General features: G+C 45.4%; 1 protein-coding gene across 3 annotated transcripts in view; it reads left to right on the forward strand.

The window, feature by feature from the left end:
* The window catches only part of MME (membrane metalloendopeptidase), an 84020-nt gene that overhangs the window by 22840 nt on the left and 44212 nt on the right, over positions 1–16968 (forward strand). For 2 of the 3 annotated variants that reach the window (XM_083504108.1, XM_083504106.1), the window contains exons 2-3: positions 2861–3030; positions 6447–6482. In XM_083504108.1, the coding sequence (XP_083360234.1) occupies positions 2871–3030; positions 6447–6482 (196 nt within the window). In that variant the 5' untranslated portion in view covers positions 2861–2870. Of the gene's footprint in view, positions 1–2105; positions 2658–2860; positions 3031–6446; positions 6483–16968 lie in introns of those variants that run through there. The other variant, XM_083504107.1, reaches the window with a different exon arrangement.

Below are 16968 nucleotides of genomic sequence, written 5' to 3' on the forward strand. Positions count from 1 at the left end.
AAGCTTTGTTGTTGTTTAGTCGTTTAGTCGTGTCCAACTCTTTGTGGCCCCATGGACCAGAGCACGCCAGGCACTCCTGTCTTCCACTGCCTCCTGCTGCTTGGTCAAACTCATGTTAGTAGCAACAGGAAGCTTATATTGTAACACTTGCTAGATCCGGGGGTTTAGGAGGTTCTCTGCGTACAGCCTATTTCCCCCACCCTAAACTCATATATAATATAGATGCATTTATTGCTTTGTCCATTCAAAAGTTTACAATGCAACTGACCTCAACAATAACAAGCAGCAGTGGAGTGTTGTCTGTTCTACATATTCAGATGAATCTGCTGTGAGACCCATGCATCGTAGGAAGCCTGACTAGTCATTCTTCCTCATGAGTGCACATCGCCCCAGTGAAGCCTGTGTTTTTGTGATAATAAATAATAATAATAATAATAATAATTTATTATTTATACCCCGCCCATCTGGCTGAGTTTCCCCAGCCACCCTGGGCGGCTCCCAATCAGTGTTAAAAACAGTACAGCGTCAGTGGAGGCATTGCTTTAGCAACGTGTAGAATGAAGGGCATATGACAGCAGATTTGGGGGTTCTCTGCTGCATACCCTCCAACATTCCTGAAATGAATTCACTCATCAACTGACCTTCCTTGACCCCCCCCATTTTTGCACACTGTCAGGCGTCAGGAAATCTGATTCCCCCCCAAGGCAGGTGGCCAGGAACAGACAGACAAAGAAGCTCTGACCAATGTATTTTATTCAATATTCACGGAGAGAGGCTGAGAAATGCTGCCTCTTGGAGTAATGGTGTTGCTCTGAGTAAATCACCAACACCATCCACCTTACAGTGGCCGCTCAGGGCCATTTGCCTACAAGCCCTTTGCTCTCCTACTTTCAATGCCCGCCAGATTCTGTGAGAAGAGGGGACTGGAATGCTTTCTAGTGATAACGTGTCAGACTCAGATGGCTCAGGCTCTGCTTCCCTCACTTCCTTTCCAATTATTTCCCAACTCTGCTCTTTGTCTGCCTCTGAGCCATGACCTTCCTCAAACCACTCCTGTAAATCTATACTGTTTTCCTCTTCTCTGGAAGGTTCAGGAGGGGGAGGTGGTCTCCACCATTTACCACTTCACCACTGGGACACAGCACACACACCTTCCACCGTCCTGAGAAAACCCCTCAGTCCCAATTTTATCTTATAATTCTTTGGTAGAGTTACAAAAAGTAAAACACACACCAATAAATAAATGTGTGCTGGGCCCGGGGGTAACCTGTGAAATGCGGCCCGGGACCGGTCCAGAATCCGAAGGTTCTGCTGGGAGTCAGTCTGACAGGGTCAAGGCAGGACACCAGGCAAGGACAGGTACAGGACCTCAGGCAGGATCTAGCATACAGCAATGTTGCTCCCACAACTTGGGGCAGGGTCCGACAGCCTTTTATCTTTGTCGGGGTAACAGCCGGTCCTGATCCCCGGTGACTCACCTCCCTGTTTCACCCAAAGGTGAGCACTCCTCCTGCGAGTACTCAGCTCTCTCCTTCTCTCAGACCTTAGTCTCTGCAGTTTGGGAGATGTCAATGGGTTACTAGACCCGGAGGCCGCCTCAGCCTCCCCTGACCAAACCGGTAGTGGAGCAGCTGTAAGTGATGGCCCAGCTGAAGGAAACGAGGTAATCCCTGCATCTGGAGCCAGGGCAGGCTCAGGCCCCAGACTTGGCCCAGCTGGTGTTTGTTGAAGGGGAACCTGTGCAGACTGGGACTCTTCAGGATCAGGCCCCAGACTTGGTTCAGATGATGCCTGAGGCAAAGGATCCGGTGCAGACTGAGACTCCTCTGGTTCCAAGTCCGAGCCCAAATCCCAGGCCATCACAAAATGTTGGAAATGGGCAAGATTAGATGCGGGCGCACAAAGCAATTTTAAATACAAAAAATCAAGTCTCCTTGTGCCCTGCTCTGCTCTGCTCCCGTTTTCTTCCCTGGCCAGGGTGGCTCTGCACTTTCCTTGCCCCTCAGAGCCAGTGCGTCACACTGAGCGGGGTCGCAGTGGCTGCAGCCTATCCTCCTCCTTGTCCACTCTTCAGCAGCCGCTGTGAGCTGCCCAAAGGGAGGAGGCCAGCAGCAACAACCATGGAGAGACAACTGCCACTCAGGGCAAGCGCTAGTTCGGCCTCCTCCCAGCAACACCGGCAGGGGAAATGGGAACATTCTAGGATTAAATCAGAAGCCGGGGTGGTTTCATAATTCCAGGACTGTCCCTGGAAAATCAGGACACTGGGAGGGCATGCTGCTGGCCCTGCAGTGTTGGACGTTCGCTCCCACCCACCCATACAATGCCATTTGCCAGACTTGAGTTCAGAGGGAAGAAGATGTTCCCTCCCTCAGCTACTTTAGGAGTCATAAATTCTTCAGTCATTAATTGTTGAAATGACTTGAAAAATGCCAGAGAGGCAAAATGGAACACTTTTGATCATTGGCAAAGGATCAAAGATTGAAAGGTTAGGTTAATTTTTATTCAATGAGTACGGGCTGCATTTCGCTTGCCTGTGAACTCTTGTGGCAGAGGAGTGCAATTAAATGTTAGCAATAAAACCAAGTGTTCCTTTGTTCCCATTCCCTTTTTTAGCTGTTCTTCGTGTGTGTAAGGACGACATTGTTCTGTGGATTGTAAGTGGCAAAATGTCAATTGGACTGTCATTTTTTTTGCCGTCGTGACTAACAGATGTGTTTTAACTTTTCTTCTTTAAAAAAACACCAATACTTCCTCTTCCCTACTGGAACAAAAAAGGGGTCTTAGGTAAAAGGAACTTGGAAGTTTCCATGCTTTAAGCATTTCAGTCACTGCTCTTTGTTCTCTTTCTTCGTCCCAGACTCTAGGTTATGGGCAAGTCAGAAAGTCAGATGGATATAACTGAAATGAACCTTGCAAAAGAAAAGAAAAAACTGCGATGGAGTCCACTGGAAATTGGGCTTGCTGTTGTCGTTGCTCTCCTTGCTATCATAGCTATCACCATGATCATTCTGTATGCAACTCATGATGGTGAGTAGAAGTGAATCAAGCTACTACTTTTGTGGCAAAAGTTCTTTTAAGAACCTGAAGTTCAGGGGGGGGGGAGGAAAAAACACAAAATTTCATCACCTTGAAAAGGGGTTGATTAAAATACCCTGGTAAGATGCTTTTAAACACATCTGAACTTGTTAGCTGGGATGTTGCTGGATGTTTTAGCTTCTGTATTTAGAAGGATTGAGAGCAGTACATGTGAAAAGGATCTAGGAGTCTTAGTTGACCACAAACTTGACATGAGCCAACAGTGTGACGCGGCAGGTAAAAAAGCCAATGCAATTCTGGGCTGCATCAATAGGAGTATAGCATCTAGATCAAGGGAAGTAATAGTGCCACTGTATTCTGCTCTGGTCAGACCTCACCTGGAGTACTGTGTCCAGTTCTGGGCACCACAGTTCAAGAAGGACACTGACAAACTGGAACGTGTCCAGAGGAGGGCAACCAAAATGGTCAAAGACCTGGAAATGATGCCTTATGAGGAACGGCTAAAGGAGCTTGGCATGTTTAGCCTGGAGAAGAGGAGGTTAAGGGGTGATATGATAGCCATGTTCAAATATATAAAAGGATGTCACATAGAGGAGGGAGAAAGGTTGTTTTCTGCTGCTCCAGAGAAGCGGACACGGAGCAATGGATCCAAACTACAAGAAAGAAGATTCCACCTAAACATTAGGAAGAACTTCCTGACAGTAAGAGCTGTTCAACAGTGGAATTTGCTGCCAAGGAGTGTGGTGGAGTCTCCTACTTTGGAGGTCTTTAAGCAGAGGCTTGACAACCATATGTCAGGAGTGCTCTGATGGTGTTTCCTGCTTGGCAGGGGGTTGGACTCGATGGCCCTTGTGGTCTCTTCCAACTCTATGATTCTATGATAAGGAGCCAATGCCCTTTTTGGGGGAAGCAAGTTGACTTTAAAAAGCTGTGTTGTGCTTTTAGTGTAATAACTATATGCCTAAAACGGTTCGACAGACCTTTGTTTGGGACTGGCTTCTCCGAGATCGTTTCAGGAGCCCGTGATCAGCCTAAAAGGTATATATATATATACGATATCTTTATTGTCATGCAGAACAATGAAATTGAAAAACTACATAAAACATTCAAAAACCCCTAACAACTCTGAAACCCCATTTTAAAATACACTATACTATAGAGACCGCTTATGCTGCATTTAGAACCAGAATTGCATTTGCGTAGAAACTGTTTCTCAGGCATCTAGTCCTGGCCTTTATAACCCTATACCTTCTTCCAGAAGGCAGAGGCTGAAAGAGATCATTTCCGGGGTGCGTACTATCCCGCGCTATCTCTGCCGCTTTCTTATGGCACCTGACAGCATAGATTTAATCTAAGGTGGGAAGAGTGCACCCAATTATTCTCTCTGCAGTCTTTACAACCCTGGACAGCATTGTAGAAAACGAATTTGCTGACTTACATGCTTGTCCTATTTTTCCAAGCACTGATAAGCTTCCTTCGGAAGGAGTCACTGGAGGCTTATGCCAGATTGTGACGAGTATTCATGTTGTATTTGTATATTTGCAAATATACGAGTTGATCATAGATGGTGGCCCTCTCTTTATGCATTCCATCAGGAAAACTCATTGCCCAATATCAGATCATCATAGAGAGACAATACACACAAATAGTATGTCCCAGAGCATGGGATGTCCTTGCCTCTCTCTCTTTTTCTCTGTTACTCACTCAAAAGCATTCCCCAGTGATGCAGTTAACTAGAAGGTTGGTGGTTTGAGCCCACCCACTGTGAGCAAGATTGCAGAGCCCTCAGGGTCCCATCCAACTCTTACATTATATGATTCTTTGAAGCTCTGCCTGGTCTCTGTTGCTTTCCACTCACACCTCGATTGCCACTTCCTCATAGATAGAGGGAGAGTGGAATAAGGATGACTCATCTTCTCCAATCACCTCCTAGCCTCCCATGGCCATTTAGCTGTAATTTCCCTAACAGAAGGCATGTCTGGCAACTTTGTCACTGGCTACTAAGGAACATGTCCAGGGACATTCTCACCCCAATGGACCTTTCCTGTCCACCCCAAACACTCCAAACTCTCCATCCTGCACACAGCTGTTTAAAAAAAAGAACAGCAGCTCTTCCCGTGAAAGCCATAAATGTACACAATTAGTAAAACCAAAGCTCAGTCTTAAATTATCATTTCTGCTTTTACTACTGCATATGTCAAAGTGATTCCCTTTTTGCAGTTTCTATTCAAATCTCAATTTGTAATCCACAAGACCAGATGGAATCAGCAGCAGAATTCATTCAGGTTTCCATCTCTCTCTTTTTCTCATACAAAAAAAATAATTAAAAATAAATCAACAATTTACCATAACTTGGGAAATGTTCAAGGTTACGCCAAGCAAAATGAAGCTCAAGACTTTGGCACACCCGAGCCAAATTTTCCTAAGATGTTTTCCGTTCCCGTTCCTTGTAAGTTGCTTGTCCCAAATGGATAAACTGTTAAAATATTGTTATTTTAAAATTGTTGTGACCTGTCCTGGGACCTTATGGTGAAGGGGGGGTTAGTTAATTAAATTATTATTATTATTATTATTATTATTATTATTATTATTATTATTATTATTGACATTGGTTTATTAGCTGCCTTCTAAATCACCATCTATGAAGGCAGTTGCCCTCCCAAGGTAGAGCTGGTGTCTGTCTGTCTCCAGAGACAGTGGAGGAGTGTGCCTTTGGGGGTGAGGACAAACTGTTGGAAGGTTGCAGTGCTTGCTGTGGCTGTAGAAACCGATGCAAGAGAGACATGTTTTGTTGCAGCTGGGGCAGATGAAGGCATCTGGTTGTGCTGATGCAGAAGCACCAGGGCGTTTCTTCTCTCTGTGCTCCTCCCAGTGGTCATTTCTCCTCTGGTCACTGCTGTGGATACACAACCTGACTGCCTGTCCCGGGCACTCCATGGCACCCCCAGAAGAGAAAACCATAAAATTGGGGAGGGGGATACAACAGTATTTTTAAACATACAAGAAGTTAAAACACTAAAACAGATTAAAATTCATACCAGCATTTCTAAGCATCTGAGTAGGCTTGTCTAATCTAGAATGTCTCTAGCAGGCACCGAAAATAATACAGTCTGGTTGATATCGATAGGCTGGGAGTTGCCAAAGTGCAGGTGCTGCCACACTAAACAATCAGGTTCTTACAAATGCGAAACAGGTATTATGTGGCACCAATTCTGCCAATCCAAGTGCCAATTGAATTGGCAATAGTGCCAACTCTGCCAACTGAAGCGGTCGAATGGCCAAGTATGGGGTAAGGTGATCTGTTAGGTAAACTGGTCCCAAGTTGTTAAGAGGTTTTTTAAAGTTTATTAAGGGTTTTAATAACAATATAAATGTGTTTATCTCCCTCCTCCCCCTCCCCCCCGCAGATGGTGTTTGCAAAACTCCAGATTGTATAAAATCAGGTAAGATTTACAAAGCTTTTTTTCTTTTTACTGTAACATTTCAACTTGTTTTCCTGAAAGTAATGTATCTTGGGGATATGAATAAAACGGGCTCTGGGTTTGCATTTCTTGAATTACTGCCTTCCCCACCTGCCACTCCCATTCAATATAGCAAACTGCTTTTAAAACTGAGATACGGTTTGTTTATTTAGAATGTTTCCAGGCTGTGAAAACCCTCTCAAGCTGCCGTACAGTAGAGAGAGCAGCACAATACATCTATAAGATCTTATTTAGTTGAGGAGGCACACTAAGAAGGGCCTCAGAGGATGATCTGAGGGTCTGGGTTGGTTTATATGGGGAGAGGCGGTCATACTGGAGATAATGGATTGCTAGGAGCTAACAGGGTGGAGATTTTTCTAAATCAGGCGTTGGTGCTTTCTTCACACACAAAACGTAGATGGATTAATTTGGTGTGGCTTGAAAAACATCAGGTTAGCACAGGGTACAGGGTCACAAATTGAGTACCATACATACAGCTATGTCTCCAGATCATTTGTTCGTTTTATTAATTGGTACCAATGAGAATTGCCTCTAAAGCTGTGGGTTTGGGAAGTTTTTGTGTGTGGAATTTGTCTGGGAAGGAAGAGATAAAACTCTCCTCCTTGCTTGCTGTGGTCACTTGAAGAACCTGGAGCCCATTCTGTCACTCTTTGCACCTGTAATTTATTAAAGAAAATTCAAAACACTACACATTTTGCATAATATGGATGGGGATGGCACATACTCTGAACAGACTTCAGCAAATACAGAACCTTGTGATGAGATGTCACTAGAAACATGCAACTCCAAGCAGAGCTGATAATGTTGCCAAATGTGGCTGATGTCCATTTTTATACCACATAGTTTTATATCCATGATAATAAATAATAAATTTTTATTTATACCCCGCCCTTCCCGGTTCAGAAAACTGGGCTCAGAGCGGCTAACAACAAATTTAAAACACTTACCGTATTTTTTGCTCTATAAGACTCACTTTTTCCCTCCTAAAAAGTAAGGGGAAATGTGTGTGCGTCTTATGGAGCGAATGCAGGCTGCGCAGCTATCCCAGAAGCCAGAACAGCAAGAGGGATTGCTGCTTTCTCTGCGCAGCGATCCCTCTTGCTGTTCTGGCTTCTGAGATTCAGAATATTTTTTTTCTTGTTTTCCTCCTCCAAAAACTAGGTGCGTCTTGTGGTCTGGTGCGTCTTATAGAGCGAAAAATACGGTAATTGATGCTACCAAAAAACAGCATAAAATACAGTATAAAACGTGAATAACAATAAAATAAAAAATCAGTTTAGGGGGAAAATCTATCCAATAAACATTAGATGATCACCAGGGCTAGCTTGCTAAATTAGTCCTATTTGGGCCAGCGAGGAGACCAGGGGAGAATTAGCTGTGGGATCCCAGAGCGGGTTATCTTCATAAAAAGGGGAGGGGGAGGGAAGGAAGGGAAATAAAAGATCAGACTAAGTTCAAATTGAAAGCCAGGTGGAATAGTTCTGTCTTACAGGCCCTGCGGAAGGAAGTTAAATCCTGCAGGGCCCTGGTCTCATGGGACAGAGCATTCCACCAGGTCGGAGCCATCACTGAGAAGGCCCTGGCCCTGGTGGAGGATAATCTAACTTCCTTAGGGCCCGGGACTTCTAAACTATGATTATTCATGGATCTTAAGGTCCTCTGTGGGACATACCAGGAGAGGCAGTCCCGTAAATACGAGGGCCCTAGGCCACAGAGGCTTTAAAGGTCAAAACCAGAACCTTAAACCTGACCCGATACTCCACCGGGAGCCAGTGCAACTGGTAAAGCACTGGGTGAATATGCTCCCATGGCAGGGACCCCTTGAGGAGCCTTGCTGCAGCATTCTGCACTCGCTGGAGATTCTGGGACAGTTTCACGGGCAGCCCTGCGTAGAGCAAATTACAGTAGTCAGATGGGGTCAAAAGAACCACTGATGATTAATACATTTTAATCTGAACTGCGACAGCAAAGCTGGATCTTGACTATACAAGGTCACACTATCAGGTTTCCATGAGTCAATGGGACATAGTTGATGTAGGTATTATGATTATTTTGCTTATTAGGGGAGCTAATCTATCTGATAAACTAGGCTACTGTTTAACCTAAATTAATCTCTATCAGGGATACAAACTATTTGAACCTTTTCAGCTGTGTAAACAACTGATCAATAGGTAAATGATTGCGAACGTTTCTTTAGGACAGGGGTCAGCAAACTTTTTCAGAAGGGGGCCGGTCCACTGTCTCTCAGAGCTTGTGGGGGGCCAGACTACATTTTGGGGGGGAAATGAACGGATTCCTATGCCCCACAAATAACCCAGAGATGCATTTTAAATAAAAGGACACATTCTACTCATGTAAAAACACGCTGATTCCCGGACCGTCTGCGGGCCGGATTTAGAAGGCGATTGGGCCGGATCCGGCCCCTGGGCCTTAGTTTGCCTACCCACGCTTTAGGACTTCGCAGCCACTCTGTGCTTCCTGATCTGAAAATTCCTCACGGGAAGAGATGTCTCTCCTGATGTGTCTTGCTCAGGGTTTTCAATTAAACTGTGGCACCAAGGAAGGCTGCCGAGTGCAGACCACTGGCAAGATACTTTGTAGGGTGAAATAAAGGAAACTCATCACAAACTCCCTTCAGCTGCCTAAAAAAGCAAGGAAAAGGAAACAAATAGCCTGAACCCCAGTCACGAGAACTTTGCCAACATTTTTTCTCCCCTTTAATAATGTTGCACACCACTGCAACCCCAGTCTGTGCAAGATTCCAGGGGTTCAAGGCACTCACCCAGGGTTCATGGAAAAGGGACACCATGTAAACTGTGGTGTCTTTATGATATATGGTTTGTTTACACATTCAGTGGTACCTCAGGTTAAGTACTTAATTCGTTCCAGAGACCCATTCTTAACCTTGAAACTATTCTTAACCTGAAGCACCACTTTAGCTAATGGGGCCTCCCGCTGCCGCCGTGCCGCCTGAGCACAATTTCTGTTCTCATCCTGAAGCAAAGTTCTTAACCCGAGGTAATATTTCTGGGTTAGCGGAGTCTGTAACCTGAAGCGTATGTAACCCGAGGTACCACTGTATATGCAACCCAAGCCTACAATGGAGGGGTTCCCAGCATTATACCCCAAGACGGTCTTGCCTCCTCCATAAGCACAGCACTGGATTCCAACAGAAATCAGACATTGCTCTCAAAAGTTTCTCTGACTCTCTCTACAGCTTGCTTCTTTACTTCTAGGGTCACTGTCACTGAATCTCGGCTCTAAACTCTGCCTCATCCCTCTGCCTTGTTCCTTTTCTTTGTTTCCCTTAATGGCCCATCACCCAGGCTATCGCCTCAATACAGGAAGCTAGCCTGGCTTATACTTGCTGAATCCAGGGGTTAGAAGGAGCTCACATACAGCCTTCTTCCACCACCACCCTCTCCCAAATTCATAACAATAATTTTTGAATGCAATTTCCTCTCTCATTAATTGATGGGGTTTTTTGTTTTGTTTTTTGTTTTAAAAGACATTTCCAGCACAGTACTCCATTAAACTGGTTACAGCTTGCAGCGATAATCTAGAGGCATTCAGCAAGCTCATATCACAGATTCCATTTTCCTGGAACCAGTGCAAAGTGAAGCAATCTACAAAGAATTGGATAAATTCAATGTTGTGAAGAACCACAGCATTTGCTAAGTAATATATGAAAAACCCGACAATGGCGAATAATACCAGGATTTCAGATTGTGATCCATGTTCTTCTCCTTCTGCAATTATGGGGGTTTAAATTGGATTTTTTTTATTTAAAAAAATCAGCTTACTTTTCTAATAGCCTCTTTGAATACTATCGGGCTGCAGATGGGAGTGACTGTTCCACTGGTTAAGATTCATGTATTTCTTTTCAAGAGCAAACTCAAGTGCTTTTCAGTCTGGAAGTGAAGCTAGGCAACTCAAAAATACAGGAGTGGTACTTAGGGGGTTCCCAGGGATGCAGAAATACATACATTAGGAGCTCAGCAGCAAACGGGAGCAGCACTAGGTGCAGCAGATTGCCTGCACTCCTGTGCCGCACTATGCCAAGTGCCCATTGGCAATTGGCTGCAATGCATGGCAGTGGCGGAGCTTCAAACTCCAGCACTGGGGGACGGAGAGCAGGCGGGTGCAGGGCTGGCGCTTGTCCTGGGGGCGTGGAGCACATCCTGGCGTGTGGCGTGCTGCCTGTGGGGGCGGGGCACCCAGCGTGGGTGGAGAAACAGCCGCAGTGGCACCCTGCTTGGATCGCGCTGCCAGGGGCGGTGCGCTCCCCCCGCACTCCTCTTCCTCCGCCAGTGATGCATGGTGTCTGTGCAGCCTTCTGGGATGCTACTAATCACAGCCAAGCTAAATTCATGAGACTTATTCGTTCCCACCATGGGCTGTTTTTCTTTCCTTCCTGGGAGAAAAAGGAGGGGGTGGCACAAAAATAATGAGAAGGCAAACAGTGAGAACGGATTGATTAAATGTGTTGCTTAAGCTGTTAGGGGCTGATTTCCTTTCTGTCCTCAATTTTCCTTCTCCCATCATCCCACACTTATTGCCATGTGCCTCAGCTGGACTTTGGGAGTGTCTCAGGATCACTCTATTTGTGGCTGTCATTCATGGAACCAATTCTCCTGGAAGGAAGCTCTATAACACAGGAATTGTGTGGTTTGCCCCCCTTTCTGTTTACTATTTTAAAATAAGCCCAAGCCGTATGCCGTAGAGGGATTGGACAATGTTGTTCTGTGCTGAGTAATTGAAAAATGAGAAAGAGATATTTGAAGCTCTTGGGTAGTTTATCGAGAAGTATGACAGTTAGTAGAGATAAATTAGAAAGTTATTGGAGAGGCATGCTTCTCTCTCTCTCTCTCTCACTCACTCACACCCCACCCCACACCCCACACCCTCCTGTTTTTTGTTTTGTCCTGATGTCAATTTTTTTTTGGGGGGGGAGGGATGAAATCGAGAGGTTCTACACCTCTGACATAGGCAGCTTGCCTTCTCTGCACCTCCGCGAGGCTGCTGGGACCCTGCTTAAAGAACTCAGGGCTTAAGCCTATGGCACAAATTTGCATAGATTTTTCATATGATGATTTATACGTATAGATGCATATGCAGGCAAAATTTCAGAGGGAAAGCCACCCTTGCGTGCAAAGGATAACCTGTTTGCCTGCTCAGTCTCCTGTCCAGCTGCTAACTGCTGGAGAGTGTCCACCTCATTGAGCTACAATTCCCAGCACCCTTAACCAGCTGGGAGAAATAATGTGCTTTAAATGTATGGCGTTCATGCAGGCATATCTGCAGATTTACGTTTTGACCTCCAGCTGTTGCCTTGACCATTTCTGATTGGATTTTCTGTGATTGAAACTGTGCCCGCCCACTTCCTACTCCTCAGATCTGAACGTCTTTTCACAGACATCTTTCTTCTCACCTTTGACATTGCCAAGCATATCTTCCTTTGACTCCCACCCTTATATCTTATTTGGGAGGAATCCATGTTCGTCATGGAAGAAGAAGTGGGGGGGGAACCACCAAAAAAACCATGCCTGCCTTAAAATACCTCCCTCAGTGTTATTTGTTGTGGTCTCACAGAATTAACATCTTGGCAACGTCAACCATAAAGCTCATAAGCCATCTGTCTGCAGCTGTCTCATCCGCAGAACCCTCCACCACAGGTTTTTCTGTTGTTGTACTTAAGATAGAAGTCTTTGTAACTTGGATGAAATAGAAGGCATAGCTATTAGCTAACCAAATGTGGATGCTAGACTGAAGGTGCTTGATCCTCTACTTAAATTGCCTAATAGGTGGTCTGCAAAGTCTACCCAGCAGTGACATTTTCTTTGTTGGGACATTTTCTTTGTAGGCTCCATGATTATGAGAGAGATTTGCCTAGATATAGCCTGTGTACACACTTACTCCTTTGTAGCACTAAGAAGTAGTGTTTTCTCAATGCAGAATCCAACATGCTGCTTTCGATTTAGATTGATTCTAGATTCTGCCATCCACAAGCCTGGGTTTGCTTACAGACACCCCTCCCCTTGATTAGGTTATCCATGTCTTTTCCTCTCTGCACATGCTCCAGCTGAATGAAAAAGGAAGTGGTCACTACAATATTGGTACATGCCTACCCACGACATCACTGGGCAGGTGTGGATGCACAGCCACCTACATTGCCAGGACCGGACCTCACCTTATATGTGCATTTAGATAGGAAAAGGAGAGAGAGTAGGAATGTCTCCATTTGTTTGATGGTCCTAACAGGCTAGCCACTATTCTAGCAGGTATTTCTAATACCTTATCTGTTCCGTGCACTACACCTGTGATGGTGTAGATAGGTAGGTAGGGGGTGCAGGTGGCGCTGTGGTCTAAGCCACTGAGCCTCTTGGGCTTGCCGATCAGAAGGTTGGCAGTTCAAATCCCCGCGACGGGGTGAGCTCCTGTTGCTCTGCCCCAGCTCCTGCCAACCCAGCAGTTTGAAAGCAGAACAGTGCAAGTAGATAAAAAGTTACTGCTGCAGCGGGAAGGTAAATGGCGTTTCCGTGCACTCTGGTTTCCATCACAGTGTTCCATTGCAGTGGTTTAGTCCTGCTGGCCACATGACCCAGAAAGCTGTCTGTGGACAAACGCTGGCTCCCTCATCCTGAAGTAAGATGAGCGCCGCAACCCCATAGTTGCCTTTGACTGTACTTAACCTTTACCTTTACCTTTACCTACCTAGGTAGGAGCTGAGAAGTATTTTCGTGGCCCACTATATTCAAAGTTGGGACACGGGTGGCACTGTGGTGTAAACCGCTGAGCCATGGGCTTGCCGATCGGAAGGTTGGTGGTTCGAATCCCTGTGAAGGGGTGAGCTCCCATTGTTCGGTCCCAGCTTCTGCCAACCCAGCAGTTCAAAAGCACATCAAAGTGCAAGTAGATAAAGAGGTACCGCTCCGGCGGGAAGGTAAACGGCATTTCCGTGCACTGCTCTGGTTTCACCAGAAGCAGCTTAGTCATTCCGGCCACATGACCTGGAAAAACTGTCTGCAGACAAACGCCGGCTCCCTCGGCCAGTAAAGCGAGATGAGCGCTGCAACCCCAGAGTCATTCGCAACTGGACTTAACTGTCAGGGGTCCCTTTACCTTTACCTTTACCTTTTTTATATTCAGAGTTGAGATGTGAACCCATCTGCTGCAGTTTTTAATTCAGTGGGTTAGCCACTGGAAAAATGCCCCCTTTCATAGTTATTGCCCTCCTTCCAACATGAATTGGGAGTGCACTGGCCTGAGAATACATGGTGCACTGGCCTGAGAATACAATGGGACTTCACATGCTAGCATTACCCATGATGCCTCCTTCCTCACCGGCTGTAGCTTTCCTGTGTTGGGCGTGAAGGGTTCATCAGGACATGTATAGAATGTTGCACATGACTGGAAACCCTGCATGATCAGAGTTCCCAAACCTACAGAAAATTCTAAACACTTTCTGTGAAATGCTCAGAGAATCCCCCTTTCAAACCAATTCAATGCATGAAGGTCAGAGCTGGAGCCATCAAGGATGGGGATTTTGGAGATGTATGAAGTTCCTTCAGCTCTACTCTCCTCCTTCCATTCATTCTGAGAATGCACAGTGGTGAACACCTGAACCAAGGCAAAGATCCTTTGCAGAGAGAGAGGGCCAGCCATGCAAACTTTTTAATTTGCTACTTTAAAGCAAATCCCTAGTATTCCAGCTCTTCAAATAGACATCCATGGGTAGTAAGGCTCATTACTCTCTCTTCAGATGCATTCTGAAATACCTTTCCATCTCCCGAGAGAGAAAATCACAAAATAATTCAAGTCACATTGCACTCCATGAAAGAAGAGAGTCCTTAACTATAATTTAAAAGGAAGAACCTCATCTTGACAATTTGACTGTAGAGAATAGTATAAAATAAATTAGTTTTCTACAGGCAATGCTGTGCAGCAACCCAGAGGTGCGAGAGTGACAGACCCCTTGCCTAGTATGTTTCTAGGATTTCCCAAGCATTAATAAATGGGTAAACTAGGAAACCATAAAAATTGTTCAGTGTATAATTTCAAACAGGTTCATGTGTAAAACAGCAAGGCAATCAAGAAAGAAAGAAAAAATGCAAAACCAAGTAGCAGAATAAAACCTGTAAGATTTCCTACAGTTTAAATGAACTGAGAGAAAGAAAGAATCTTTGCCTGGTACCAGAAGAGATGCAAGAGGAGGGTTGTGTATACACCGTACATTTAAAGCACATTCCCCCCCCAAAAAAAAAAATATCCTGGGAACTGTAGTTCACCCCCCACAGGACTGCAATTTGCAGCATCCCTTAAAAACTACAGTTCCCATGGTTCTTTTTGGGTGTGTGTGTGGGGGGAAGATGTGCTTTAAAGTATGGTGTGTATGCACCCAATGTACAAGATAAACCAGGAGACTTTGTTTCCATGGCTGGAGTGAGCAGTTTGTTTGTTTGTTTGTTTGTTTGTTTGCTTGCTTGCTTGCTTGCTTGCTTGCTTGCTTGTTTGCTTAATTTCTATACCACCCTTCACCCAAAGATGACAGGGCGCTTTACTATATAAATGGTTTCTCCTTCAGGTGCACACTACTGAAGGCCAGCTAAGGTTTGTTTGTTTTTTGGCAGAAATTCCTCCGATAATATCTTCCTTGTAGTAAAAATACAACAGTAATAAATTAAGCAAGTAACAATATGCTGCCCTTTCACAACACTCAAAAATCAGCCGCCTGAGGCACCTGCCTCACTCTGCCTAATGGTATGGTTGGCACACTGTTCTACAACCATTACTTAACCTCTGGAGTCTGATTCTGAATATAATCTTGGTCTATGGGCAAGTTTATGTGGGAAATTTAACTTCTGTATGAAACGATTCAAGCCACTGGCAGAATTCAGAGTCAAGCATACATTTCCTGGAGCTTCCAATTGCTTTGTCTTTTGAGCACCTCTACAAACTCGCAATGTTCACTCCTGTTATCTTGGTACTCAAGCACTGCTTTTGTGAAGATGGGCACTTCATTAACAAAGGTTTTCTTTATAATTACAAGTATATGCAGGTTACTCATTACCTGCATCCCCAGCTGGAATCCTCCAGACCAGGCTTCCTCAACCTCAGCCTTCCAGATGTTTTGGGCCTACAACTCCCATGATCCCCAGCTAGCAGTACCAGTTGCCAGGGATGCTGGGAATTGTAGTCTCAAAACATCTGGAGGGCCGAGGTTGAGGAAGCCTGCTCCAGACTGTTTGTAGAACAAATTCAATCATATACAGTCATACCTCGTGTTGCGTCTTTCCGCGTTACATCCCGCGGCAACCTGGAAGTACCAGAATGAGTTACTTCCAGGTTTCGCTGCTTGTGCATGCGCAGAAGCGCTAAATCATGCTCTGCGCTTGCACAGAAGTGACAAATCGCACTGCGCGCCTGCGCAGACGCAGCGCTTCGGGTTGTGGGCATTTCACGTTACGGGTGGGCTTCCGGAACAGATCACGTCCGTAACACGAGGTACCACTGTACTGAAACATTAGTTTTGCACAAGTAAAGTGGATTAAAGCATTCTGTTGCCCCAAAACAGCAAATCCACTTATTTCAATGAAGGAAACATTGTTTCCCAGTTTGGAGAGTGACAAAGCAATAGATTGAAAAGTGTGGGGTGCAGGAATGATTAACAGAAAGACATGTAAGTGTCCTGCAAACAATGAAGGATGAACCATCATTGTAATATAAGCAAATCAGAATGTTTGTCTGCTATAGATCAAACTCTAAGCTTTGTGCAATCAAATCAGGATGAATGAAGGAATGAATGAGCAGATTGTCTGGAAGAGCCCTCACTTTGGCAATCTCTCCTCAACTGCCAGATGACTAACCTATTCTTATTTAGAGCTCTCAGTGAACTCCAAAAATTTAAAACAGGGATGGGGAACTTGCTGCCATCCAAATGTTGTTGGACTACAACTCCCATCAGGTCCAATAGGTCCAGTCGTGACCGACTCTGGGGTTGAGGCGCTCATCTCGCTTTATTGGCCGAGGGAGCCAGCGTACAGCTTCCGGGTCATGTGGCCAGCATAATTAAGCCTCTTCTGGCGAACCAGAGCAGCGCACGGAAACGCCGTTTACCTTCCCACTGGAGCGGTACCTATTTCTCTACTTGCACATTGACATGCTTTCGAACTGCTAGGTTGGCAGGAGCAGGGACTGAACAACGGGAGGTCACCCCGTCGAGGGGATTCAAACCGCCAACCTTCTGATTGGCAAGTCCTCGGTTCTGTGGTTTAACCCACAGCGGCAGGGCAGGGCTATTGAAAGCTTTATTGCAAACAGCCCCATTCAGCTTTTTGCAAAGCCTGCCACCTGCCTCTCTTTCTCTCCCACCCCCACCCCAATCTCTTGACACTTCCAAATTGCTCTGAGTGAGCTGACCCAACCAGGGGCAACCAGGGTCTGTCTC

This window comes from Podarcis liolepis, assembly GCF_965112155.1.
Source record: "Podarcis liolepis genome assembly, chromosome: 5".
Lineage (NCBI taxonomy): Eukaryota > Metazoa > Chordata > Lepidosauria > Squamata > Lacertidae > Podarcis > Podarcis liolepis.